Source organism: Neodiprion pinetum, chromosome 1 (assembly GCF_021155775.2).
Source record: "Neodiprion pinetum isolate iyNeoPine1 chromosome 1, iyNeoPine1.2, whole genome shotgun sequence".
In the NCBI taxonomy this organism is placed as follows: Eukaryota; Metazoa; Arthropoda; class Insecta; order Hymenoptera; family Diprionidae; genus Neodiprion; species Neodiprion pinetum.
The window spans coordinates 32,265,773-32,293,697 of NC_060232.1; the positions used below are offsets into that span (position 1 = coordinate 32,265,773).

Genomic DNA, 27,925 nt, shown 5'->3' on the forward strand with positions numbered 1-27,925 from the left:
CGATTTTGAAAAGTGCTGAAATGAGATCTTCGTGGCACTATTCCGACGTTATTTTGCGAGAAAAATCGATCGGGCGCAGTGCGGATACGATGCAAGCAACGGATCGAAAGTTACAGCCAAAAAACGAAAACCTGTGTTTTCGACATTTTTCAGCAGGTGCTTTTTCGCTTGCCTTTTCTCTCCTGTTGATCTCACGCTCTTTTCGCTGCGTTTTCTGAGTTCCTGGTGGTCCAATGAGTCAGGAAAGGGTCATACAAATCGAATCTAAGACCTAAAATTTTTCGGCCGAAAAAAAAGTAAGGCTAACCCCTTTGCATTTTTCTCGAAAATTTGAGCGATTTTGAAAAGTGCTGAGATGAGATCTTTGTGGCACTATTCCGACGATATTTTGCGAGAAAAATCGATTGGGCGCAGTGCGGATACGATGCAAGCAACGGATCGAAAGTTACAGCCAAAAAACGAAAACCTGTGTTTTCGACATTTTTCAGCAGGTGCTTTTTCGCTTGCCTTTTCTCTCCTGTTGATCTCACGCTCTTTTCGCTGCGTTTTCTGAGTTCCTGGTGGTCCAATTAGTCAGAAAAGGGTTATACAGATCGAATCTGAGACCTAAAATTTTTCGGCCGAAAAAAAAGTAAGGCTAACCCCTTTGCATTTTTCACGAAAATTTAAGCGATTTTGAAAAGTGCTGAAATGAGATCTTCGTGGCACTATTCCGACGTGATTTTGCGAGAAAAATCGATTGGGCGCAGTGCGGATACGATGCGAGCAACGGATCGAAAGTTACAGCCAAAAAACGAAAACCTGTGTTTTCGACATTTTTCAGCAGGTGCTTTTTCGCTTGCCTTTTCTCTCCTGTTGATCTCACGCTCTTTTCGCTGCGTTTTCTGAGTTCCTGGTGGTCCAATTAGTCAGGTAAGGGTCATACAAATCGAATCTGAGACCTGAAATTTTTCGGCCGAAAAAAAAGTAAGGCTAACCCCTTTGCATTTTTCTCTAAAATTTAAGCGTTTTTGAAGAGTGCCGAGATGAGATCTTTGTGGCACTATTCCGACAATATTTTGCGAGAGAAATCGATTGTGCGCAGTCCGGATACGATGCGAGCAACGGATCGAAAGTCACAGCCAAAAAACGAAAACCTGTGTTTTCGACATTTTTCAGCTGGTGCTTTTTCGCTTGCCTGTTCTCTCCTGTTGATCTCACGCTCTTTTCGCTGCGTTTTCTGAGTTCCTGGTGGTCCAATTAGTCAGGTAAGGGTCATACAAATCGAATCTGAGACCTGAAATTTTTCGGCCGAAAAAAAAGTAAGGCTAACCCCTTTGCATTTTACTCGAGAATTTAAGCGATTTTGAAAAGTGCTAAGATGAGATCTTTGTGGCACTATTCCGACGATATTTTGCGAGAGAAATCGATTGGGCGCAGTCCAGATACGATGCGAGCAACGGATCGAAAGTTACAGCCAAAAATACGAAAACCTGTGTTTTCGACATTTTTCAGCAGGTGCTTTTTCGCTAGCCTTTTCTCTCCTGTTGATCTCACGCTCTTTTCGCTGCGTTTTCTGAGTTCCTGGTCGTCCAATTAGTCAGAAAAGGGTCATAAAAATCGAATCTGAGACCTAAAATTTTTCGGCCGAAAAAAAAGTAAGGCTAACCCCTTTGCATTTTTCTCGAAAATTTGAGCGATTTTGAAAAGTGCTGAAATGAGATCTTCGTGGCACTATTCCGACGTTATTTTGCGAGAAAAATCGATCGGGCGCAGTGCGGATACGATGCAAGCAACGGATCGAAAGTTACAGCCAAAAAACGAAAACCTGTGTTTTCGACATTTTTCAGCAGGTTTTTTTTTCGCTTGCCTTTTCTCTCCTGTTGATCTCACGCTCTTTTCGCTGCGTTTTCTGAGTTCCTGGTGGTCCAATGAGTCAGGAAAGGGTCATACAAATCGAATCTAAGACCTAAAATTTTTCGGCCGAAAAAAAAGTAAGGCTAACCCCTTTGCATTTTTCTCGAAAATTTGAGCGATTTTGAAAAGTGCTGAGATGAGATCTTTGTGGCACTATTCCGACGATATTTTGCGAGAGAAATCGATTGGGCGCAGTCCAGATACGATGCGAGCAACGGATCGAAAGTTACAGCCAAAAATACGAAAACCTGTGTTTTCGACATTTTTCAGCAGGTGCTTTTTCGCTAGCCTTTTCTCTCCTGTTGATCTCACGCTCTTTTCGCTGCGTTTTCTGAGTTCCTGGTCGTCCAATTAGTCAGAAAAGGGTCATAAAAATCGAATCTGAGACCTAAAATTTTTCGGCCGAAAAAAAAGTAAGGCTAACCCCTTTGCATTTTTCTCGAAAATTTGAGCGATTTTGAAAAGTGCTGAAATGAGATCTTCGTGGCACTATTCCGACGTTATTTTGCGAGAAAAATCGATCGGGCGCAGTGCGGATACGATGCAAGCAACGGATCGAAAGTTACAGCCAAAAAACGAAAACCTGTGTTTTCGACATTTTTCAGCAGGTGCTTTTTCGCTTGCCTTTTCTCTCCTGTTGATCTCACGCTCTTTTCGCTGCGTTTTCTGAGTTCCTGGTGGTCCAATGAGTCAGGAAAGGGTCATACAAATCGAATCTAAGACCTAAAATTTTTCGGCCGAAAAAAAAGTAAGGCTAACCCCTTTGCATTTTTCTCGAAAATTTGAGCGATTTTGAAAAGTGCTGAGATGAGATCTTTGTGGCACTATTCCGACGATATTTTGCGAGAAAAATCGATTGGGCGCAGTCCGGATACGATGCGAGCAACGGATCGAAAGTTACAGCCAAAAAACGAAAACCCGTGTTTTCGACATTTTTCAGCAGGTGCTTTTTCGCTTGCCTTTTCTCTCCTGTTGATCTTACGCTCTTTTCGCTGCGTTTTCTGTGTTCCTGGTGATCCAATTAGTCAGAAAAGGGTTATACAAATCGAATCTGAAACCTAAAATTTTTCGGCCGAAAAAAAAGTAAGGCTAACCCCTTTGCATTTTTCTCGAAAATTCAAGCGTTTTTGAAAAGTGCCGAGATGAGATCTTCGTGGCACTATTCCGACGTTATTTTGCGAGAGAAATCGATTGGGCGCAGCGCGGATACGATGCGAGCAACGGATCGAAAGTTACAGCCAAAAAACGAAAACCCGTGTTTTCGACATTTTTCAGCAGGTGCTTTTTCGCTTGCCTTTTCTCTCCTGTTGATCTCACGCTCTTTTTGCTGCGTTTTCTGAGTTCCAGGTGGTCGAATTAGTCAGGAAAGGGTCATACAAATCGAATCTGAGACCTAAAATTTTTCGGCCGAAAAAAAAGTAAGGCTAACCCCTTTGCATTTTTCTCGAAAATTTAAGCGATTTTGAAAAGTGCTGAAATGAGATCTTCGTGGCACTATTCCGACGTTATTTTGCGAGAGAAATCGATTGGGCGCAGCGCGGATACGATGCGAGCAACGGATCGAAAGTTACAGCCAAAAAACAAGAACCAGTGTTTTCGACATTTTTCAGCAGGGGCTTTTTCGCTTGCCTTTTCTCTCCTGTTGATCTCACGCTCTTTTTGCTGCGTTTGCTGAGTTCCTGGTCGTCCAATTAGTCAGAAAAGGGTCATACAAATCGAATCTGAGACCTAAAATTTTTCGGCTGAAAAAAAAGTAAGGCTAACCCCTTTGCATTTTTCTCGAAAATTTGAGCGATTTTGAAAAGTGCTGAAATGAGATCTTCGTGGCACTATTCCGACGTTATTTTGCGAGAAAAATCGATTGGGCGCAGTGCGGATACGATGCGAGCAACGGATCGAAAGTTACAGCCAAAAAACGAAAACCTGTGTTTTCGACATTTTTCAGCAGGTGCTTTTTCGCTTGCCTTTCCTCTCCTGTTGATCTCACGCTCTTTTTGCTGCGTTTTCTGAGTTCCTGGTGGTCCAATGAGTCAGGAAAGGGTCATACAAATCGAATCTGAGACCTAAAATTTTTCGGCCGAAAAAAAAGTAAGGCTAACCCCTTTGCATTTTACTCGAGAATTTAAGCGATTTTGAAAAGTGCTGAGATGAGATCTTTGTGGCACTATTCCGACGATATTTTGCGAGAGAAATCGATTGGGCGCAGTCCAGATACGATGCGAGCAACGGATCGAAAGTTACAGCCAAAAATACGAAAACCTGTGTTTTCGACATTTTTCAGCAGGTGCTTTTTCGCTAGCCTTTTCTCTCCTGTTGATCTCACGCTCTTTTCGCTGCGTTTTCTGAGTTCTCGGTGGTCCAATTAGTCAGGAAAGGGTCATACAAATCGAATCCGAGACCTAAAATTTTTCGGCCGAAAAAAAAGTAAGGCTAACCCCTTTGCATTTTTCTCGAAAATTTAAGCGATTTGGAAAAGTGCTGAAATGAGATCTTTGTGGCACTATCCCGACGATATTTTGCGAGAGAAATCGATTGGGCGCAGTGCGGATACGATGCGAGCAACGGATCGAAAGTTACAGCCAAAAAACGAAAACCTGTGTTTTCGACATTTTTCAGCAGGTGCTTTTTCGCTTGCCTTTTCTCTCCTGTTGATCTCACGCTCTTTTCGCTGCGTTTTCTGAGTTCCTGGTCGTCCAATTAGTCAGAAAAGGGTCATAAAAATCGAATCTGAGACCTAAAATTTTTCGGCCGAAAAAAAAGTAAGGCTAACCCCTTTGCATTTTTCTCGAAAATTTGAGCGATTTTGAAAAGTGCTGAAATGAGATCTTCGTGGCACTATTCCGACGTTATTTTGCGAGAAAAATCGATCGGGCGCAGTCCGGATACGATGCGAGCAACGGATCGAAAGTTACAGCCAAAAAACAAGAACCAGTGTTTTCGACATTTTTCAGCAGGTGCTTTTTCGCTTGCCTTTTCTCTCCTGTTGATCTTACGCTCTTTTCGCTGCGTTTTCTGAGCTCCTGGTGGTCCAATTAGTCAGGTAAGGGTCATACAAATCGAATCTGAGACCTAAAATTTTTCGGCCGAAAAAAAAGTAAGGCTAACCCCTTTGCATTTTTCTCGAAAATCTAAGCGATTTTGAAAAGTGCTGAGATGAGATCTTTGTGGCACTATTCCGACGATATTTTGCGAGAAAAATCGATTGGGCGCAGTCCGGATACGATGCGAGCAACGGATCGAAAGTTACAGCCAAAAAATGAAAACCGGTGTTTTCGACATTTTTCAGCAGGTGCTTTTTCGCTTGCCTTTTCTCTCCTGTTGATCTCACGCTCTTTTCGCTGCGTTTTCTGAGTTCCTGGTGGTCCAATGAGTCAGGAAAGGGTCATACAAATCGAATCTAAGACCTAAAATTTTTCGGCCGAAAAAAAAGTAAGGCTAACCCCTTTGCATTTTTCTCGAAAATTTGAGCGATTTTGAAAAGTGCTGAGATGAGATCTTTGTGGCACTATTGCGACGATATTTTGCGAGAAAAATAGATTGGGCGCAGTCCGGATACGATGCGAGCAACGGATCGAAAGTTACAGCCAAAAAACGAAAACCCGTGTTTTCGACATTTTTCAGCAGGTGCTTTTTCGCTTGCCTTTTCTCTCCTGTTGATCTTACGCTCTTTTCGCTGCGTTTTCTGTGTTCCTGGTGATCCAATTAGTCAGAAAAGGGTTATACAAATCGAATCTGAAACCTAAAATTTTTCGGCCGAAAAAAAAGTGAGGCTAACCCCTTTGCATTTTTCTCGAAAATTTGAGTGATTTTGAAAAGTGCTAAAATGAAATCTTTGTGGCACTATTCCGACGATATTTTGCGAGAGAAATCGATTGTGCGCAGTCCGGATACGATGCGAGCAACGGATCGAAAGTTACAGCTAAAAAACGAAAACCTGTGTTTTCGACATTTTTCAGCAGGTGCTTTTTCGCTTGCCTTTTCTCTCCTGTTGATCTCACGCTCTTTCCGCTGCGTTTGCTGAGTTCCTGGTGGTCCAATGAGTCAGGAAAGGGTCATACAAATCGAATCTGAGACCTAAAATTTTTCGGCCAAAAAAAAAGTAAGGCTAACCCCTTTGCATTTTTCTCGAAAATTCAAGCGTTTTTGAAAAGTGTCGAGATGAGATCTTCGTGGCACTATTCCGACGTTATTTTGCGAGAGAAATCGATTGGGCGCAGTCCGGATACGATGCGAGCAACGGATCGAAAGTTACAGCCAAAAAACAAGAACCAGTGTTTTCGACATTTTTCAGCAGGTGCTTTTTCGCTTGCCTTTTCTCTCCTGTTGATCTCACGCTCTTTTCGCTGCGTTTTCTGAGCTCCTGGTGGTCCAATTAGTCAGGTAAGGGTCATACAAATCGAATCTGAGACCTAAAATTTTTCGGCCGAAAAAAAAGTAAGGCTAACCCCTTTGCATTTTTCTCGAAAATCTAAGCGATTTTGAAAAGTGCTGAGATGAGATCTTTGTGGCACTATTCCGACGACATTTTGCGAGAAAAATCGATTGGGCGCAGTCCGGATACGATGCGAGCAACGGATCGAAAGTTACAGCCAAAAAACGAAAACCGGTGTTTTCGACATTTTTCAGCAGGTGCTTTTTCGCTTGCCTTTTCTCACCTGTTGATCTCACGCTCTTTTCGCTGCGTTTTCTGAGTTCCTGGTGGTCCAATTAGTCAGGAAAGGGTCATACAAATCGAATCTGAGACCTAAAAATTTTTTGGTCGAAAAATGAGAAAAAAGTAGGGCTAACGCCTTTGCATTTTTTTCGAAAACTTTTGCAATATTTAAAAGCGCTGGAATAAATTCTTTGTGGCACTAATTTGGTCTGCATCAAGCCCCTCAGATTTACCGCCTCACATTAATGACTATGAGTACAATATTAGACTCATTTGTTACCTACCTAAAGAGCACGGTGTATTCATTACTCACCTGCGATTATTCACGAAACGGTTGATCCTACGATCTCTGCATCTTGACTCCGTAGTTACCGAGGTCTAAAATGCACGTCGTCAAAATGGCAACTAATCCAATGCATTCGGCAGCTACTGCATTGGCAAATCTGAACTGTGATATAATCTATCTATGGAGGGAAAATGATTGCAAGGCATGTTGTAATGATCACCAGGAATTCAAAGAGTCAAACTATTTATTTACAAACCAGCTGGTTATCACTAAACGCAGCACGGTGCTGTCGATACAATATATAATTCATTTCATTCATTATTACGCATAATAAGCGTTAATAATAATTGTTTATTTTCAACTCTTATTTTAGAAAATTGGCAATAGTAATAATCATAATAATAATCATACTCATTATCATAATATTAAGTAAATAAATAATAACAACAATACTATAATAAAAAATTATCGCATCTCTAGTCTTTTGATCGACGCTAATAATTATAATAATGATAATAACAGTAACAACAATATGATGTTATAATAGAATCACTGAGCGCGTCATTGTGAGAAAGTAATCTATAGCTTCGTAGTCAGAATTAAAAGAGTTTGCGTGAATTTCTGAGAGTGCTTTATGTATTGCATGTCATTTTGTTCGTATGTGCTCACGCAATAGATATTGATGTCTTATCTACCCGCGCACAAAGAATCAGCAGCACTGTAGCGTTGAGGGAAAGACCACACCAGGTAAGCAAATTCCAATCATAGTCTTATACAATTAGTACAAGGTTTCAGCGAAGACTGTGATCGAATAGATATTTGAAAATCAGTATTCGACATAAATTGCATTGGAAAATCAAGTGCCTTATTGAATCGGCTGAACAAAGTTTTCGAGACTTGACGTTGAATTTACCTTCAGCACTTATATAAATACACAGTATAAACTCCGTGAAAGTGGGTACAGAGCTTTTTTCCCCCAACGCTTCATTTCTGCAGTGTTTTTTAATCTGGTCGCAGAAGGATGCAAAGTGGTTGTCGTTGGTGCGCGCGTGCTTTAACTCGTCACTGATGGCGAATGGGTCTCGCAATTTGTGCGTAGTGTATATGTGTCGGTATGTTCGTAGAGATTGCGAACTGTGCGGTTAATATACATATTTATGTAAGTACAATGTGTACACATTGTATATGCGTATAATGTGATTATATGCAACGTGACGGTGGCGAGCGTCAGGGTTTCGAACGGGGCGGGGGGTGGGGGAGAAGGGGCGATACATGAATCGACGTACCTAAATGAAGTCGGCAGGACTTACGTGACTCGCGAACGTCGTGGCGGGAGGGGAAGGAAATCCTATGGAAGAACGGGGTCCTGGCACCGATTGTTCCCTTCTAGGAGGGCGCGAAGGGGGTTAGTGAGTGAGTGAGTGAGTGAGTGAGTGAGTATGTAGGAGGTGGGAATCGTGGAAGGGTTGATTTTTCGCTTCTAATGCGATTTATAAATATACGTACATATGACATTATTTATACATACGCGTATACCTATGATACAACGTGAGTGTGACAGTAGTATAACCTATAGAAACGTAGGTGTGTGTGCGCAATGTATAAATTTTTGGTATACGAGTACCTATCATATTACGTTATAGCATACGTGCTATGCAGAATGTTTATTTATATGTATATTTTATAAACTAGAATATCTAGATATCTGTGTCTCTGTGTCCGGGATTTTTGTGTATCTTCATGTTTACACGTGTTGATTTCTGTGTATAATGTGTATATGTATAATAATAGGTATATGTATAAACGAGCAACGGGGGAGGATATGTTGAATTGGGCGGCAGGATCGCAAGTTTTAATGAACAAATTTAACATACGCCGATTTTATCGGGTGCTATATTGTATGTATTATTATACCGTGTTACACATTACATGTGTTTATATCATTACGTTACGCGCGAACCACGCGTTTTATACATATATTACACACGTTACGTGATCTGACCGCGTAGACCGTGACGTCGGACGATGGTTATTATATGATTTAACGACGTCTATGATCGCGGTGCGATCGTCAATTTACGCGGATATTTTGTCATATACATAATATGTACGTATATATGGATGTATAAACACGTGCATACACGTGTAGGGTACGATGTTTGTTATAAATCGAGCCCGGATTCTATTATACGGTTCGGTATAATTTTGATAAAATTTGATAAAAATTGGAAGTATATTACTATAGAATAGATTTAACGTTATATACTTGACTAAATTCCAATCGGTGCATTTTCTCATTTTGTTTGTTATTTGCTTTTTTTTGTATGTTACTGTTTGCTTGGTTTTTTTTTTTTCTTTTTTTGATTTCTTTTAATTTTTTGTCATTTTTTTCGACGTTTTTTCTGTGTTATATTTCTTACCCGAATATTCCATTGTTCCCTTTATTCATTGTTCCCTTTATTTAAAATGCACTCGCCAACCAGCAATATTATATATGTATAATTTAACATTCAATCAGTATAAATACAAATATAAAAAAACATCGGACTGTTCGCCTTATAACAATTTCACGATAGGTACTTCTTTCTTCGCATTCTTCTACGTACCATCTCTCTTTCTCTCTCTCTCTCTCTCTCTCTCTCTCTCTCTCTCTCTCTCTCTCTCTCTCTCTCTCTCTCTCTCTCTCTCTCTCTCTCTCTCTCTCTCTCTCTCTCTCTCTCTCTCTCTCTCTCTCTTTCTTTCTCTTTCTCTCTCTAGCTTTACGTGCACGCCTTAATTGTCGCGCAGAGCTATATGTATAATATGTGTGTTTATGTACAGCAACGGCCTATCTCTCTTCCGGTCATAACTCGACTCAAAACGATCAACGGAATTCCCGTTCTTCCATGGTGCAGGTTGCAGGTTTCAAGGATTATATTAAGACGTAATGAAAAATGTTAATTGCAGCGGGACAGGGGCGGATACAAGGAGTGTTCTGGGGGGGGGGGGGGCATTTGAATTGGTCCCGGCGGCATCAGGGTGCGCAAAGTGATATAGCCGCGACTGCGTTGCGGAAATCATTGCGTATATTTTTCTTGGAATTTCTTGTTATGCATTTACGCTCCTTCGGCGTTTACCTTCCGGCAAAAGGTTTTGAAAACGGCGCTCTGACGAGTTTTCGAACGCAGCCGCGTGAAAGGCGTTAAAAAGGGTCGATTGCGTGGGGCGAAGAGTGGTCGAGGTCAAGGTGGTGGGGCGGGGGCAGGTGAGGGGCAGAGGGTGCTACACGCTACGTGGTCGTGATTGATTCACTGGTCGATCGACGATTGATATAGATTCCGCATTGACCGATCGAATCTTTCGTTATACACAATTGTAACTATTTTTAAACTCGTCGTGGCTGATCGGGACGAAGGAATTTCGTCCTTACCCTGTCCCTCGTATTCTAGCTATTCTCAACGCAGACGCATACGTGTAATACAGGCCATCTTCATTTCTCACTCTTTCTCTCATCTTCACAGACGCACACTCACCCGCACGGAAACACACACACACTCTCGAAATCTCTCTTGCCATCCCTGTTATACCAAATTCTGCGCCCTGTCCAGCCCCCAGTTCTACAAGAAGAGGACTCGCGTTCGAGGTCTCAGCAGCAGATACTCGACTCCTCGTCAACGTTAACCCAAATCTCCGGATGTCTTGGTCCCGTTGGTTCGCAGATTCGAGTTCCTTCGGCCTTCGTCTAGAACCCACGAGAGAAAAAAAAAGAAAACAATCTATAGCAGCCCTTTAACCTTCCCCGCTCACCTTGCACCCTTGAAACACCCTCGTCAACGCCCAACTTTACCCTTTTATCATACGTATCCATGTATGTATATTTTTGCAATTTGCACCTGCATATTTCGACAGTGTTTATGTTTAAACGCCCCGGGAATCTTGTGATTCTATTGACATTGCTTCGGTACGTGTAACTGTCTACCTATCCACATACATCACGTATACCTTGACCGTTGCCGCATGAGGATAGAGTATCCAACATGCCATAATTCCGCGTGTTACCCAGGTATACCTATATGCACACTGTAGTGTGCGGCCTGGCGATGCTCTATTAGTACGATATTAATTAGCCAGTCGCGGGAGATGTCAATAAGTAACGCGGTTATCCCGCAGTGGCTCCGATTACCTGCTTGACCTTCGATTATGAATATTGGAAGTAACTCCAAACACAGGGCTAACGTCGTAGATCACTTTGTATAAATTGAGTGCAAACTTGCGGACGAAGCGCGTCAAACCCAATTAACAAAATGCCATCTTTCGAAGATGATGCTGTTACCGCGAGCCCCTTAGCTCTGCGACTAATTGGTTGGAAGGTTCTGAAATATCCATAATCCACGGACTTTCAGTGATGTGGGAATTTAGTTTATTCGAAATTCACAATATCTCGTGGCGTTCGCAGTCAGCTTTGCTTTATGCCTTACCACTGATGATACATTTTTTATAATAATTCTCGAACAGGCCGCACACACGGAAGCATTCATGTGTAGTATATGAATGAAGGTACACGAGTACGAACTAATTGAGATACAAAGATTATTCGACTCGGTGAATTGTACTTACTTATGTCTATTTGCCCCAGCTTACAAAACCCAAAAACTGATTGAAGTAGATGGGCAAATTGCATATCATTTGAGGGATTTTATACTTGAATTTTATATCTGCAATTCAGCCGACGACTTCATGTGTAAAGGCCAACGATTTGGTGATGAGTTCTATTTAACAGTAATTTCGTATTTCTCGTTCCCGTCAGGTAGTGAAGTTTGAGGAAAAGTATACAAGTGAATAAAGCCCGGAGTGTCTAATGTACGTGTAATAAATCGACTTCAATCTGTAAGATAATTATCTATAGAATACAAACGTTACGCATGTGATCACGCCACGTGTGATTCCCTCTCTGCATATTTAACGTTAATTGTAAGTAGAACAGTTTTTACGGACGAAAAGTCTAACTTAGTTCACTTTCTAGGGTTACAAGCTCTATTGACTAAACGCCACGAATCCGTGCAATAACTTTCATTTGTGCGGTGTAACTATTAAATAGAAGCTGCAGTTCCGTGGCCGGTAGAACACAAAGTGAATTTTGGCTCGCGCAAAGTTCGACAAAAGGTAACGCGAATTCGCACGGAGCACTCACTCCTCCAGCATGCTCTTACCTGCTTTAGTGGCGAACGGGTCCTTTGGATGATTCGTCTTGATAGCGTTCATCCGTCTGTTTTGCACCCCGGGTGGCCCCCCGCCGCCGCAGCCCCCCGGGGGAAGCAGGGCAGCCTGTTGACCACATCCAGGAACACCTCCTCCCGGACCTCCGGTCGGCGGGGCGCCGGGCGCTCTGACCCGCGGCTGCTCGACGGGAAGCACACGGCGTCTCTTTTTCGGGAGCTTTGCACGGGCTTGCGTGTGGCTGTAGTACATTGCGAAGTTGCTGACGATGACGGGGACCGGGAGAGCGATCGTTAGCACACCGGCGAGGGCGCAAAGAGCGCCAACGAACATCCCGACGTACGTCTTCGGCACCATGTCTCCGTAACCGACGGTGGTCATGGTGACCAGAGCCCACCACAACCCAAGCGGTATGCTCTTGAAGTCGTTCTTCGGGTTGTACTGAATCCTCTCAGCGTAGTAGACGAGGCTTGCGAATATAACAATGCCGAGAACAAGGAAGAAGACCAGGAGGGTCAGCTCCTTCGCGGACGCCCGGAAGGTTTGGATCAGGATCTTGAGCCCCGAGGAGTGCCTCGTCAATTTGAACAGTCTCATGATTCTGATAATACTGAAAAACTCGAGGATGTCCGCGTTCTCCAGATGCGCGGCGAACTTCTGGAGGGCGAGGTCTATGTAGAAGCTCAGAGTTGCTATCATGTCGATTAGGTTCACCGAACTTTTTATGAACTCGCATCTGTTGGGGCTCGCCACAATGCGTATCACGAACTCTAGGGTGAACCACGCGTTGCATACGCACTCGATGTAGAAAAACGCGTCGTGGGCATTCGTTTGCGTCTTTTCCAACGCCCAGGACGTCTTGTTCCCGATGTACACCGTATTGTTTACTATCACTGGCACCCGCATGTCCGGGTGAGTTTTCAGGCAGAACGACAGTATCGACACGCATATGAAGAATACGGAAATCACACCGATGATCTGCAACACGGGAGACTAAATTGTATTTCCTCATGTATCTTCAGAGTTGAGTGCCTACTCTGCTCAATGGGGTGAAAACTTTTAACATCATCAGCTATTGTCCTTGAGTGGATCGAGACCAAGCTGAAGCTGAACATCTGAGAGTGCGCGCCTGTCGCCAGTTAGATTCTCTAGGGAGACAAGGTTATTTGATTCGCAATGAACGACCCCTCAAGGGCGGTGAGCCGTGAGATGCCGCCGACTCAAAGACGACAAATGCATATCTATTTGCGGACGGTTGTTATTCAAATCACGCGAGAATATCATGGAAATGGGAGGCTTGTGGAGCAGAGCTCGATTTTCACTGAACCGGGACTTGAATATGTTTGACTCCTCAATTTACAAACAGTGTATTCATTTAATAATATGCTGCGTCAGCTTATTGAAAAAATTATTGCAAGAAATGCCCGTTAAAAACTCGTTACATCACACAGAGAGAAACGTTAAACAAGTCAGAAGCGAGAAGAAAGAAACTGTAATTTTATACTAGGTTAGACAAATATTATAAATAAAGACTGAGTTACTAACATCGGTATCACTTTTTTATTGATGAGTCTCGTTCCCCTTAACCACAAGCTACTTGAAAATTGCCTTACGACAGTTCTAAGAAGTAAGATTATAATTCACCTGATGCTTCTAATTCTGCGATCCTTCTTTGGTTCACCTTTTTTCACGTATCTTCATCACGTCTGTTCACCAATTTGCAAAATAGTTACTAGTTCTTTACCTTTTACTAAAAAACCAGACCACGATGAGGATCCGAAAATTTCAACCCATGGGTACAATTCTCGTATCATCTGACTGCAATCATCTTCAAGATGTTTCACTAACGCTGTTTCAAACGGTTTACATTCGTTTACGAATTGAGTTGAAGGCTACGAACGTGCCGTCCGAAGATGAAAACGAACGTAGCTGCCAAAATTTTACGTCATGTCAGTGACAAATACGTTCAAAGGCACCAAATATTAATCTCACAGTAGTCTTTCTTAGCTAATTGCACCTGCGATTTACATGCAGCCTATAGTTTCAAGAGATCAAAAACGATCGATTGTATGGATAGGTATAAATTGTAACGAAAGAAAGAACAACGAAAAATTTTCACCGTCAAGTAGCTGCTGCAAAGGGTTACTTTGGGAAATGCGTAATTACGTATTGTATGTAATTACTGGGTTGACGACAGCTAATATCGGGACATTATGTGTAATTGGACCAGCAAACTATGTTAATTTCAAGAGCTTTCAGAGTATATTGACAAAGTTCCGTTTAGCGAGACCGGCATCTTCGCATCAATACAACTCAGCCCAACCTACCTACCTTCGCAGCGTTTGAGGAGTAGGGCTCGTCAAAGAGGGACCACATCTTCGGTTTGAGCCTCTGCCACCATGAAAGTGTTCCCTCGTAGTAGTCTTCCTCGAAGCCAAACTTCCTTGCGAGTTCTTCGTCGCTCGGTTTATCTGTGTCAAGGTCCAATCGGTCCAGGACGGCTAGTGTCTCCTGAGTATCCCGATGCTAAAATCGGAAAGAGCTGTTCAAAAAAAGCTATTAAACAATCTCAAGGGGATGGCAAAAGATGCAAATAACTTTCTTTTGCCATTTTTATACCTGTTATACAATGCAGATTGGGTGTTCGCGGGCTTTCTTACGTCTACAAAGTAAACTTTATTTTATACGTACACCATCGTCCGCACTAAGCGTGAAAGCAGTTTCTTTTGCTCCATTTGAGCTGACGTTACCAGTAAACCGAAGATCATGAATCACTGCATTATCGGGAAAAGTACTTGGAGCATACCTGCGCTAACGTCTTTGCGAATTTCTCGAACAATGTAATCGCTGTTTTTATGCTCCTGGCATAGTAAGGTGGCAATTCCCTTGTTACGAATATGCTCTTTAAAGATAGTCCTGATCTAACATTCGTTCTGATTTATGGCCTGGTTATGCATCGTATCGTACCCCTATATCTCTCGTGTCGAGAGAAAAAAGTGTTATACCGAGTCGGATGGGTTGTAAATAGACCGTCTCACGCGGCTAACATTTTTTTAACAATAAGAACCGCTTTGCGTGCAGTACAGAATAACTTTCTGGTCCCTGATCTATTTTCTTTCTAGCGCGGTCAATCGATACCTGGGACGGTACAACGTTGCGGAGTCCGCCGCTGGCGTTGAAATATACTACAGGTGTATGTATGTACATCACCTGTGCACGTTAGCCGAGAGTTAGATCAAGCTCAGTTTGAGGAAAACCGTTAAATACGCCAGAGAGTAGCTGTGTAACGGTTAAATACCGCCGTGAAACGCAACAAGACCATGATTGCGGAATTTGCGGGTCTCGCTCAAGTATGTACGATGCAAAAATCTGGACGATCTGCAAGTCCTCTAGACAAGATAAAGTTTTCACCAAAACAGAATTAACTGACGTTTTGGTTCGCCACGTCAGCTGTTGTGGGATCCAAGTTCCAGGAAAGTTTCCGAAACCAATAGTAAGATAATCGAGCATGCTTAAGTCCGTATCAGAATGTAAACTCGCAGAACGCCGACTGTAATTGAAACTATTTATGCTGCTAGCAATAAATATTGCAGAAATGTAGTTCCGATTCTCAGACATAAGATTTTATCTCTTCACTCTTTTTTTACTCGACTCACTTAATCGACGTCTGTAAAAAATCCGTCTAAGATTAGCATATTTGAAACATGGCTTCGGTCTACGAGTTAATCCGAATAGCATCTTACTCTGGTGAAACCATAATAACGTCAATTAATGAGTAAACTTTCATCGACAATAGCAGACGCGGTTCACTAATGATCAAACAATGAAATTTGCATCGAAAACGCTGGAGGGTCGTAAAAAGTTTTTGAAAAGTTCTCTTTAAAGCTGTCGCTTGCAGTAATGGTGAAGGTGTTGAAATTTCCGCAAAAGTTATCTGGCGTGGAAGAGCGGCAAGGGTCAAGTTTGACATCGACGCTTCCCAGAATAGAGTGGTGTGGGTTTTAGACAGTCGCGAAATCACAGAAGGAACATGTAATTGTCCTTACGGGTTCGTGGATTTAGGGTTTCAGGGAGCGTCGACTCGAAGTATAACGATTGAGTCGGTGAGTGCAAAATCAAACCTATCTACCCTAAGCAAACAAGTGAACACCGAAATAACGGGCCGGTCGATTCTCGAAAGCTCTGTCGTGCGGAATTTGATATATTTTTTTTTTATCTTTCTTCCGTTCTTCGCTAAGAGTTAATGAAAAATTCATCGCTGTTGAAATTGGCGGGCAATCCTTTGACGTTCATTTGCACAACGGAGTCAAATCGAGTCATGCAAATGCCTCTTGATGTGTAATTGCGACGAAGGATAACGAGGAGGAAGACGGATCTCCGAAAGAGGCCCGCGTAGATTATACCTGCGTGTACGTCATCCAACAGCAGGGCTCAACCTGGTTCGAATCGAGGCCCCAGAATTCGAGTTCCTCCTCGAAGAGGGGCCCGCACACATCGGTCGGATAGTGCAGCTTCCCGGTCCGGTAATAGTTGAGGACCTGGGCGAAGACACCGGGATGTCGATCGAAGAAGTACTCGTTCAGGATGGGGTCGTAGTTAGCCAGTGCCTCGGTCAACCGGGAGAGTCGGGTTGCTGGGATCTTCTTAAGGGTCGCCTTGTACGTCTCGTGGCGGATGCCCCCCACATTGAGAACCACGCGGTTCTCCGCGTCCATGTTGATCAGGTTCATACTGATCACGGCTCTGGTAGCGCCGATCCCACCTGCAACAACCAATCCGTATCTCTATACTCACGTATTTCATCAGCCATATATCACACTGACGAGCGTATAACGTGCATACCTAAATATAACACACGAGTCTAGCCACCCTTTGTCTATAAATTGTTCCCCACACCGTGGCTCGGGCTCTTCTTCGAACAGGTCACGCGGAAATACCCGCTGAATAATTTTCATACCGAGCGAAGTCCGCGCCTCCCGTTGATTGGGCTTGAAATCTGATTGAAATCGAGGGACGCGGCGAGGCGGGACTCGTCAATCGAACTGAATAGAGATAAAAGGATTATAAAACTCGGTCCGCGATGTCACGCTCCTCCTCTTTTTGCTCCGTCTTCGATCGCTTTTCCCGATTTTGTTTCTAAGCCTGCAGCAGACTTAACCGAACGATTTCACGCTAACGGGCACACCTGAAAACATAATTGAGGGTTGCGTGCGCGTGTCATCTCAGACAAAAACGGCCATGCAGAGAGTTTGGAAGCTGGGTGGGAGAGATGTCGCGGCCTTCGACGTCGCGTCTGCAGGTCGGACGCCTTAACGGACGGTCAATTCTCGTGGAAGGCTCACCACGTTCCCGCGGTGCGCGGTGTGACCCCCGTTCCAGGGCGAGCGCGCCTGACAGCGAGCGATCGAAACCTCCTCCTTCACCCGTGACGTCACACTCTCGCCGTGCCGAGGCAGCGCGCGCGGAATCGATATCGTGCGTGCACGCACGCGAGCCAACCGATAACCCTAATCTGCCTTGGTCACCCTAATCACCCTGCACGTAGCGCACGACTCGGTACTACCGGGCGAAAGCGCGATTCGAGTTCCATCTACGCAGGGACGAAATGGCGGGCAAATATACCCGGTACGAGGCTGAAAAGGGCACGGTGAAATCCGGAAAGTTGCCGCAGCGATTCGCCTCGGCACCTTTCTCTACGCACCCTTAGCTCTTTCATGACCAGCATATCCTCCGCGACATCTCAGCGGCTCCGTCCTCTTCTCATGACAAGCACCTGGCGCCGGCACGGCACCGGTGCGGCACCGGCACGGCAGCTAGCCTCGTTTGTCCCCAACGTAGGGATTCCGTCGGCGAATTTATTCCGCGATTCACTTCACTGAATGGACGCGGATTTCCAAAGCCTTCCGCTCTTCAACAACTCGTCGTGTGCCGAAATATTAACTCCGCGGCTCACCGCTGGTTACTCGGCAACGACAACGACGCGCGGTTCATAGTCGGTCTAGTCCCAAACGGCCTCCGGTCGAGCGCAGACTAAACTGACCCCGACGGTGAGCGACGGCGCCGCGGGGTCCGGGGGACGAAGGAGGGCGTCTCGACGCGCAAACTCGACGTCGACGTCGTGGTCCGACGTCGCCGTCGCCGTTGCCGCTCACTCCACCGCCACTTCCGTCGACGACCGCATCGCTGACCCACTGCCCCCTCGACTTCCCACCCTTCCGCCCCATGGTGTTACACACCCTGCACCGCGTCGCGTTTTATGTACACGAGGGGCTGTGTGCCTGCCATAAATGGCGTACCCTCTATAAGTCGCGCCTACGCCACCCCCGCACGCTATGAAAACAGCAATATCTGTAACCAAAGCCAGCCGGCCCGAGTGTGCTCTTCTCTGACATGGCGCATAGTTATAATATGTAGAAACGTGTGGGAGCTGGCCGCACGCAGTGTTGGCGGGGCTGCGGAATACGTTAAATTTCGCTGAGGGAGATTTTCATTTCGAGTATTAGGTACCCCGAGTCACCCGCGCCCTAGCCTCGATGTAATCAATCAACCGGCACGATGCATACGATCAAAAATACGTCGATAGCCTACCTATCCGATACGCATCAAGTGGGCAGGCTTTCAACGCGGAGATAAATGACTCGTAACCGTAAGGGGTAGGCAAACGGCCGAGATAACGATGTGCTTCACGAGTCTATACGTCCATGGTTGGGAAAGTTGACGAAATTATAAGATCAGAGGTCAGATTTTACTTCCTCCGATTCGTTCTTGGCCACTCGCCCTTCGCTTGCTATTCTTACCGTTCACCCTCTGACCCTTGTGCCGTAGGATCGTAGGGGATAACCCGTTTTATCTGACGTTTTACAACCCTTTCGATGGACATTTTTCCAACATTACAGGTTTCGACACGGAACAAGACTCGTCACAGCTTTCCGTATAAGATGGTTTTATCCTCGATAAGTATAGGTGACTCGTACATGTGCGGTTGCAGCGGTATATCGACTACCGAGTGTCCTCGCTAAATATTACAGCGGCACCTGATTTTGTTCACTGGGTAATAAAATATGAATATGTGGAGCTCGCCGCTTATAGCTCCGGCGTTTTATGAATTTCTGCACATTAGCGTTGCGCGAGGGCGAAAATTAGTTCGGAGCTCGTAACCTGCACCGGGGGCGAAAATTACATCCTCCGTTACGCTGGAAGAAAGAAAGCAGCTCGGCGAGAAGGGAGCTGGTGAAGAAACGAAGCAGGCAGCAGGAGCCCGATTGCCGGGTGAAACTAAGGCCGGTCGACGCCGAGTGAAGCCGATGAATATACGTGATCAACCTGGCGACGTGTCGGCACGCGGCGTCGTCGGGCCATCAGGGAATAGTCGGGGAACTCGCAGGAAACTCGCATCTCGACGCGGATTCCCCGAGTCTCTGCGACGACTTCCTCTCAGGATTTCCCTTTGCCCGACGCGAAGTCAGCTACGAAGAAGCCACGCGCCCCGGTGACGTCAGGTAAATTTCAAAGAAAATACCCGAGGGTGAGGTGGCTCACGGTATCCTGGTGGGGACAGTTGCCTCGAGCAAATGTTCCGCCGGTCGATAGGACGCTTGCGCCCTTCGCACGCGAGGAAACTCTGCCTATATGCCGCAGCTTTTAACCGTCTATACCTATAACCATATACCGTAGACTAGCTGCTGCAACATAAAAGTGTCGGTATAGGCTGAGATCCCGCCCGTGAGTGGGCGCGGAGCACCGCACTGTAGATTATTGCCGAACCGAAATGTTATTCAAGCTCGATTTTATCATACTAATCCAGAACGTCAAGTTCGTTCCTCGAGATTTCGACTCCGAAATAGCTTGATCTTATTAACAATTATCGTCACTTTATTCCAGTACTTATATACCGGATGTACGCTGACTGAAATTATTATTATTATTGATTTTCCGACAATGTTATCGGCTTCCTTAAACGTGGTGGGTGTAATTACCGCTTTGCCGAGTGACACGGCCGCGCCAGAAGCGACAGAGCATTAATCAGTAATGAGGTCATTAATCACCCCCGCGCATAAGATGTTATTATTTACCGTCTGATTCTGGCACGGAGATAATATGCGCGCTCGGTGTACCTACCTGTGCGAGAGTGAAAAAGGCTCTGTTTAATAAACTACAATCTTCATTCAGGTGCAGTGACCTGGACAACCGGCTGCAAGCTACGTATTAAAAATTGATATACCTATAGGCGACACCGGTTTCCTCAGCACAGTTCGGTAAACACCATCAGGCAGGATTGCAACATTTTTCATTCAAAAGTTCGGCAGTGGAACAGAATTTGTTGTGCTTAATTAATATTTTGATAAAGGTGCATATGTACTCCGGAGTCGCATTTGCTTTTAGGACCGTACGTACTGCAGTCGAATTCCTTCGGTTTTTCGGTTTGTTTCTAGTCCAGTAAAATATTTCTTTTTTAATATTTCACGCTCGAAGTCTTTCGGAAAAGAATGCGATCTTACAGAGCGACGGAATTTTTTCCGAACAATAAAACACTACCATAATACATTAACTGAATTAGTTTTTCTGCAGGTTACGCAAAACATTGAACTTTATATTTCCCCCAAAACCTGTTCTGATTTTGGAATTTAAATTTTACGTAAGAACGGTACGTGGGACTACGCCAACAGTCAACTCGCTTCAAAGCGGATGTTTAACAAACGCTTTTGAAACCTAGTCGTTCGCGGTTCTAGAAACGAAGAGGAAGCATAACAAGAGGCGTAAATATAGAGCTACGGGGAATCGGGATAGTTATGTGTATAAGTTGAAATTGGTAGGCGAAACATGTATGCGATGGAAATTCGTCGTAATAATTACCTTTGGTAGCGAGTTTATGACTACACAGCAGCCAGAAGCGAAGGGAATCGAGTTACAGCCACATGATTGCGTATCAATTGACAAAACAGCCCATTTACGTGGCTTTCAGTCGCGACGTTTTCACCACTCTCGATCGTCGGTGAAATGATACTGGCGGATTATACGCACGTGACCAGAGTTCTGACGTCTCTGCAGCTTTTACGTTCAATCCTGTGGCACCGAGTTGGTCCGCGATGTTTTTTTTACCATTCAAACTCTGGCACGGTAGTCAGGGAAGTTGAATTACATCAAGACATTCATTTATACATTAAACGATAACACGAACTGTTTGGGATTACTTGTCAATTTTTCATCACCATATATCCTTGACTTTCAAACCACGTGTGTTACTTCTCTGGGCTCTCATCTCTCCTGTTTATAGTACAACGCATCCGTAACTTCAGGCATACATGTCTACTCATTCAATGAAAATAACTGAAAGAAAAACTAAACATTGATGAAAATTCATCTGAATCCTGAAACGCGAACGTCACGTTTCGCACAAGCAAATCTGTCTTACTAACATTTCTCTTGTGTGCTAATGAATCAAAATCGCCGTCATCTAGCTGGTTACAATGATAAAGTAGGGTCGCATGCATCCGAACGAACTGCGGATGAATGGGAGGCTGATTTTTGAGGTTCAATGTCAAATGTTTCTACGGTCTCTGCAGTCTTCCCCTTTTCTAGATTCAACTCTTCGGGTGAACAGTCCTTGGAATTGTTGTTCGTGATCTGGATCGCTGTGAATTCCTTCTGCTCAGATGGCATCGTCGTAGCTCTTGGCCGAATCTCTGCTAGATTCGCCAAAATCTGTGGCTGAAAATTCCAAAAGCACAACTGAATGATTTTCCATAATTCGATAATTACACGAAAAATAATTTATAATATTTCGCAATAGAATCTCTTGTAAAATTACGAAAGTCATTATTCGCACACGATCGAATGGAATAGCCATCGAAACTGTGTCGAGACGAGAGTGAACGAATCCTTCTAGAGGTTTCTATTATCCTCTTAGACTAACCCTCCGTCTGTTATCTCTTCATTGTGTGAGCACTAGCGTTCTAATCTTTTTCACATATGAAAAATTTATTGCGAAAATTCAGCGAGGGTCGCAAGATGTTAGAGGGTGTTCAAGGCACCGGTAAGGGCAAATTAATGCGACGTTGTCGAGCGGCGCTGATCGCTATATAGTCGTCAACGTTTTATACAGCTTATTCCCTCGCCCCTTGTGCGTATTCGTCGTTAAACAATTTCATCGCTGTATGCGCAGTGACCCGTTTTATGACCGAGTCAATTTCACTCCAGGAGACGTCTGCTGCCGTTAATCGTACTTCCATCGTCGGTCATGTTGCGATCCACACTTATCGTAACGGCTACTACGTTGGCCGAGTAATTTTGACACCAATTTCAATCTTGCATCACGGCGACAGAGTAACGAGCTGATAAACCAATGTGTATAAAAACAATTTACCTGCAGTTGCAGGAAAGTATCGATCCCGATGGTGGCCGGTCGAGGCATTAGGGGAGCCGTGAACCTCGGCAATGTGTTCACGAAGTCTTGATTTTGAATGGTGGTATTTTGATGAGGCTTGTGATGTCTGTTTCTGCGCGGTGCTTCTGCTGGCAAAACTCTTCGTCTTTGCTTCGGTAATTTGCTGCGAGCCTAAGGAGGAAGCATGAGCATTTTCGGCGTAAAAATAAAAGTAACTTTGAAACTGCATGCAATTTCATACGAAACGATAGTTATATATATCGTGATTATGGCATAGAGTGCAGTGCCACCGAAGCTCACCTGCGTGTGGGAATAGAACATCGAGAAGTTGCTGACGATTACCGGTACTGGTAAAGCGATGGTTAATACTCCAGCCAGGGCGCAAAGAGCGCCGACAAATTTTCCAGGAAATGTTTTGGGCGCCATGTCGCCGTAACCAACCGTGGTCATCGTTACCAAAGCCCACCAGAGACCCTCGGGAATGCTTTCAAAGTTGTTTCCTGGATTATGCTGGAAAATGAGGCACGAGAGTTCGACTTTGATCTGGGTGATACTCGGTAATAGATCGAGAAAGGGCTTATCTCGAAGTCAATAGAAATGTTTGAATTCGGGTTCGATTCAGCCGCCAGGCGTTTTCGGAACCCAAACACAGTTGAGGGGTAACGCGCTGTCAGGTTCAGAAAGCACAGAGTATCGCGTGCGTTCATTTCGAAATTTCGGAGGAATCGCAGAGATTTGTGACTTTCAGATTCAAGCACGAAGTGACGCAGTGCGGTGTTTACGGACTGTTGAACACCGTTGTCGGAGACGCATGGCTTGGGGTACGCGGTGAAACGGTTCTCTATACTCGAAGGGGAGTCGCAACTTTCCGACTATTCAGGGCGTATCAACTCCACGAGTAAAACGTGCGGATCACACGCGGAATGTAGAGGTAGTTGAATGAAGAGAATAACGCGGTAGACTGGAAGTGGAAACTAGTACAAGTAGACTCCGAGGAATTACTCTCAGTTAAAGTAGAAGAAGATACGCAGAGAAGTACGTGGCGAAAGAAAAGCTCCATTTCACGATAAAAGTTTCATGCGACAAACTCTGGTTGCAGGTTACGGAGCAGCTTAAAATTCGGGGATTTCTTCGAGCGTCGGTACGGAGACTACAGTTTTTGGTAAACAAAGGAATTCCTCACATTTCGCGGCACTGAGAAAGTGCTTCGAGGTCAAGCTAAAAATGCGGTTGTTCATCTTGCGGAAATTTTTAAGAGCTTACAAATTTTGCGGATACCTTCACTCATAAAGCTACATTATGTCCGGAAGAGTTATCGCTTGTATTTTCCTACTTTGTATGTACCTAACATTATACCGGAAGGGCGGTAGAGTCCTAGTCTTGTCATAAAATTCACTTGTTCTATGTGTTTGGTTCGACAACTATGTCGTAATTTTAGTTAGATCTTCTAAATTGATATTTCCTTGTCCTCAATTTGGTGATACGTACCTGAAATCGTTCGGCGTAGTAGACCAGGCTGGCAAACAGTACGATGCCTAGCAGCAGAAAAAAGACCAGGAGGACGAGTTCTCTGGCGGACGCCTTGAAGGTGTGAATCAGAATGCGAAGACCTGGGGAGTGCCGAGTGAGCTTGAACAGTCTAAGAACTCGTACGACTGAGAAGGCTTCCAAAAATTGAACTTGATCGATCATAAACTCCGTGTAGAAGCTCAGGGTTGCTGCGAGGTCGATAAGGTTCACCGGAGACATAGCAAACTGTTTCAAGCTTGGACTGACCTGAGAAATAAAGATAAGAATTAACGCCGCTTGTCCGCTGTGATTGTTCCAGTACGGACGAACGATCATGTGACATGATTTGAGAAAAGAGTGCGACTCTGATCTTCGATTAGTTTTCGTAAAATGACGCGGAAAAAGAAACATCTGGTCATTTGTAAGGAGACGGCGGTTATACGAACCAGACAACGAAGCACTAGCTCGACCGTAAACCAGCCGTTGCAGGCCAATTCCAGGTAGAAGAAAGCCCAATGGGGTTCTGTCGGGTCACGGTGGTTGTCGGTTCTTGTCGTGTCACGTGATACTCTCATGTTTTCGTGTGTTTTCAAGCAAAACGTGATGATGGAAAGGCAGATGAACAGAATCGACGCACAGGCGATCCCCTTGGCTAGCGGCGAGGAATAGGGCTCGTCGAAGATGGCCCAGATACGAGGACGGAGGCATTGCCACTTGGTTAGTCGCCCGGAGTAGTAAGCTTCCTCGTACCCGAAGAGGCGCGCTACTTCCTCTTCGCTTGGACGGTCCGTGTCGATGTCCAGCTTGTCCAGGATGGCCAGGGTCGCCTGCGTGTCTCTATGGATGCTGTATGTGCTCCAGCAGCACGGTTCTACCTGTGCGACGATCGGTATCGACCCAACAACACGAGATATTACTGTTCTATTAACTTGAACGAGGTGGAATTTGATTGTAAGTAAATCACGACTAGTGGTACAATGATACAACACTGTTTTTGGTGCTATGATAATTGTTGCACTATCATAATATTTATAGTAAAGAAACATACCATATGACTGGAAATGGTTACCCTTAACAACGCTAAATCAAGTAACCGTCCACTGATTGATAATTACGGATGCCAGCCCCTCGTTAGCTCAAAGGAGTAATCTTACAAGTACCGAAATATTATTAACTCGGTATTATTTCCGCATGAAGTAATTGGCGAAAATTACAGAGTATGGTCGAAAGATATTTGAGTCACAATTATCGACCACATATTGTGGTGTAACAGGAGACTTGAGATATAAGTGAACGCCATTATTTTAATGGATGGACAATTTACGGACGAGAAGAAAGAGAGTGGAATGAAAAGCCGGAAAGTCAATTACGTAAGCATTATGAACAAACGTACTAAGCAGACAATTGCGCGCATATTTTCAATATGAAGACACTGAATCGGCAGCTCTATAGCTAGGGTTATGGAAGTGGCTAGGGATTCCACTTGTTTTCATATTCAAGGCTATTATGATCGATCTATTTCTGGATTGACGAAGACCATTTCAAGACGATCCAAAGCTGCAGAATCTGCGGGGCCTATTCGCGGTTCGAATGACGTATGACGACGCGACAATGAGTAACGGGGTTTTTTTTGGCGAACTGAAGTTCAGTCAGTTGTGTAGTAGCAGCGACTTTCCTTTTCCCGTTCGTACAGCCAAGGGTAAAGCAGTCGCGGGGTAATTTGCGTAACAAAACAGGATTCTACACGACTCGAGGAAAAGTTTCTACCAACCATCGCCATTACCTATTATGCAACTTTGATACTGGATTAAATAGTACTAGATCAGATTAAATGGGCTTACTCGTATTTGAGGATTACCTATATTTAACTCAGAACGAAAAGTTATCTGTATCCAGTTAAAGTGCCCCACTACTGCGAAGCGGACAGTTATATGCCAAGGCAACTGGTTTTGAAGGTTCTGCGTTTTGCGTGGCTGAGGTGAAAGATGAAGAGAAAAAGGCGCGGGCCGCGGTAGCATTAACGACTATTACACGATCGTTTAGCGCTTACGGGGCAAAACGGACATGAAACGAAGACCCGTCGAAGGTTGTTAAGCTGTTCACGCTGTTTGACATTAATCAGGCATCTCTCGCAGTCGCCAGCAGCCTCCAGCGTGCAAGTAATCAGAGACTGTGCCTGCACCCTGTGCAACATGCTCGCGGATGAGGTTGGATTCATGCAGTGGTTATATACTGCACCGGAATTTATGTCAGTTTAAAATACATCTGCGTCGATACAACAACTTTTTATGACGGCATTAAAAGCTGAACCAAGGTTTTTAATGATCCCCACGCTATTGTACGGCCAAAGTTAGCTAGCTTCAATGTAAATGTAAAACGAATGAAAAAAGAAGACAACGTTATAATAATATTTTGTACACCGTGTATATAGCTCGACGATCATCTTATTTCAATAATAAAAAACCTGCTTCTGTTCTTCGCACGCAATAGTGCGGTCGTTTTATTACACCCTGAATTTACACTATCGTGATATACAAAAAGTCACCGTAAACAAACGTTCGTTGCCTCGAGAATTAGACGAACAAAAATGTAACGCGACTATGCATTAACCGTAGATAACCCTGATCGTTTATTGGCGAATTCAATTTTCTTACTTCTCCATCATTTTCTCCGATTACTCGAATTAAAGTAGATCTGATAAACGTTGGAGGATTTAACGCTGCGTGGTATAAATTGAGCCGATTAACGAAGACGAACCTGGTTAGAGTCGAGGCCCCAGAATTCTAATTCCTCCTCGAAAAGGGGACCGCATACGTCGGTAGGATAGTGCAGCTTCCCTGTACGATAGTAGTTCAGGACCTGAGCAAAGACGCCTGGGTGTCGGTCGAAGAAGTATTCGTTGAGGATGGGGTCGTAGTTTGCCAGAGCTTCCGTTAGCCGCGACAGCCGGGTCGCCGGGATTTTCTTCAAGGTAGTTTTATAAGTTTCATGACGAATCCCTCCGACGTTGAGCACGACGCGATTCACCGCATCCATTGCGTCAAGTGTTTTCACCAAGCATTCAACGAACAGTCAACGTATTTAAAAAAATTGCTCACAATTCCGACACACCGATAAAACGCGGTGGCACATTTTTATTCGTTATGTTTTACGGTTGGTTAAAAAGTCTGTATTGTCCGGGTCAATTTTTTTGTTTTACTTCGTAATTAGTTGACGGGTAGCGTTCATGTCCAGCTGACAATGTACGATTATATCTTGACCGTTGTAAAATCTCTGCAGACTTGTCGGATGGAAAATAATTTTCAAGTAAAAAGGGAATAATATTTAATAAATTTATTCCGTGTTGAACGAGTGAAGAAACGCGATCACGATTCTCGCCCAATACGATCCTATATGGTGATAATATATCAGCTTCGCGAATCCAGTAGAAATTTGAAGTAACTTTTTTTATTACTCTCGGGGGAAAGTTAGTCGCGATGGGTTGAAAGCATGAATAGGATCAAGTGTCGGCGATTTTTTTTCTTCTCTTCTCTCTTCGTCTTCTACTTGAAGTTTCGCAAAACAAGAAGTCGGCTATAAAGTTACGCAATCTCTATGTATGTACAAAGTTCAGGTTCAAGTTTCCGTTTGAGTATTATTATATCTATGCTGCTAAAAGGGCACCGCTGAGGCAACGAATGATTATATCTTTGCTGCAGTGTAAGAAGCGGATATATCTATCGAACAAGCGGTGCTAGAAAATTGATTTAGATTTATCTCTATCCCTTCCCATTTTACTTCAATTCAACCGTAGTCGTCGGTGCTGCGAGCGACCCGTCAGCTCGTTCTAAATCACCGCCGAGACACCGACTGTCAAAACCCGACTGAAGATCACTAAAGTGCGGTTATTTTACCGTCTTGCGAACGCATGCTGGATGGGCTGCGTTTGAAAACCGCACTAAACGGTGGCAGATCCGCAAGAGCGTCGGTCCCCATCCTCCCCCGCCCCCGGCTTCGCCCT

General features: G+C 44.3%; 2 protein-coding genes across 6 annotated transcripts; both read right to left on the reverse strand.

Moving 5' to 3' along the window:
* Nucleotides 1–9,125: 9,125 nt before the first annotated feature.
* LOC124210617 (potassium voltage-gated channel protein Shaw) lies at nt 9,126–18,047 on the reverse strand. 4 transcript variants are annotated; one of them, XM_046629654.2, is made up of 5 exons: nt 17,734–18,047; nt 16,436–16,794; nt 14,364–14,558; nt 12,026–13,025; nt 9,126–10,557 (listed from the first exon to the last, which is right to left on the reverse strand). In XM_046629654.2, the coding sequence occupies exons 2-5, from the start codon at nt 16,760–16,762 to the stop codon at nt 10,493–10,495; spliced, it is 1,587 nt and encodes a 528-aa protein (XP_046485610.1). In that variant the 5' UTR covers nt 16,763–16,794; nt 17,734–18,047; the 3' UTR covers nt 9,126–10,492. The 4 variants fall into 4 exon arrangements, with proteins under 4 accessions (XP_046485610.1, XP_046492653.1, XP_046477212.1 ...); XM_046636697.2 differs by lacking the exon at nt 17,734–18,047 and adding an exon at nt 16,875–17,423; XM_046621256.2 differs by lacking the exon at nt 17,734–18,047 and having other exon boundaries at nt 12,026–13,010; nt 16,436–16,816.
* A 2,820-nt stretch (nt 18,048–20,867) lies between these two features.
* Nucleotides 20,868–27,844, reverse strand: LOC124210618 (potassium voltage-gated channel protein Shaw-like). 2 transcript variants are annotated; one of them, XM_046610027.2, is made up of 7 exons: nt 26,683–27,844; nt 24,372–24,800; nt 23,905–24,192; nt 22,717–22,926; nt 22,396–22,587; nt 21,449–21,740; nt 20,868–21,359 (listed from the first exon to the last, which is right to left on the reverse strand). In XM_046610027.2, exons 1-6 carry the CDS (start codon nt 26,959–26,961, stop codon nt 21,495–21,497), a joined length of 1,644 nt encoding a protein of 547 aa, XP_046465983.1. In that variant the 5' UTR covers nt 26,962–27,844; the 3' UTR covers nt 20,868–21,359; nt 21,449–21,494. The 2 variants fall into 2 exon arrangements, with proteins under 2 accessions (XP_046465983.1, XP_046465146.1); XM_046609190.2 differs by having other exon boundaries at nt 20,868–21,740.
* Nucleotides 27,845–27,925: the final 81 nt, after the last annotated feature.

Excerpts from the sequence above, each read along its gene's own strand:
- LOC124210617 (XM_046629654.2), bottom strand. The coding sequence starts at position 16,762 with ATGAACCTGATCAACATGGACGCGGAGAACCGCGTGGTTCTCAATGTG. Across the intron at positions 14,559-16,435 it reads GTTGGATGACGTACACGCAG|CATCGGGATACTCAGGAGAC; the intron begins GTATAATCTACG and ends TTCCGATTTTAG. Across the intron at positions 10,558-12,025 it reads CCCGTTCGCCACTAAAGCAG|ACGAAGGCCGAAGGAACTCG; the intron begins GTAAGAGCATGC and ends CGTGGGTTCTAG.
- LOC124210618 (XM_046610027.2), bottom strand. The coding sequence starts at position 26,961 with ATGGATGCGGTGAATCGCGTCGTGCTCAACGTCGGAGGGATTCGTCAT. Across the intron at positions 22,927-23,904 it reads ACTACGCCGAACGATTTCAG|CATAATCCAGGAAACAACTT; the intron begins GTACGTATCACC and ends CTCATTTTCCAG. Across the intron at positions 22,588-22,716 it reads TGTTCTATTCCCACACGCAG|GCTCGCAGCAAATTACCGAA; the intron begins GTGAGCTTCGGT and ends CTTCCTCCTTAG.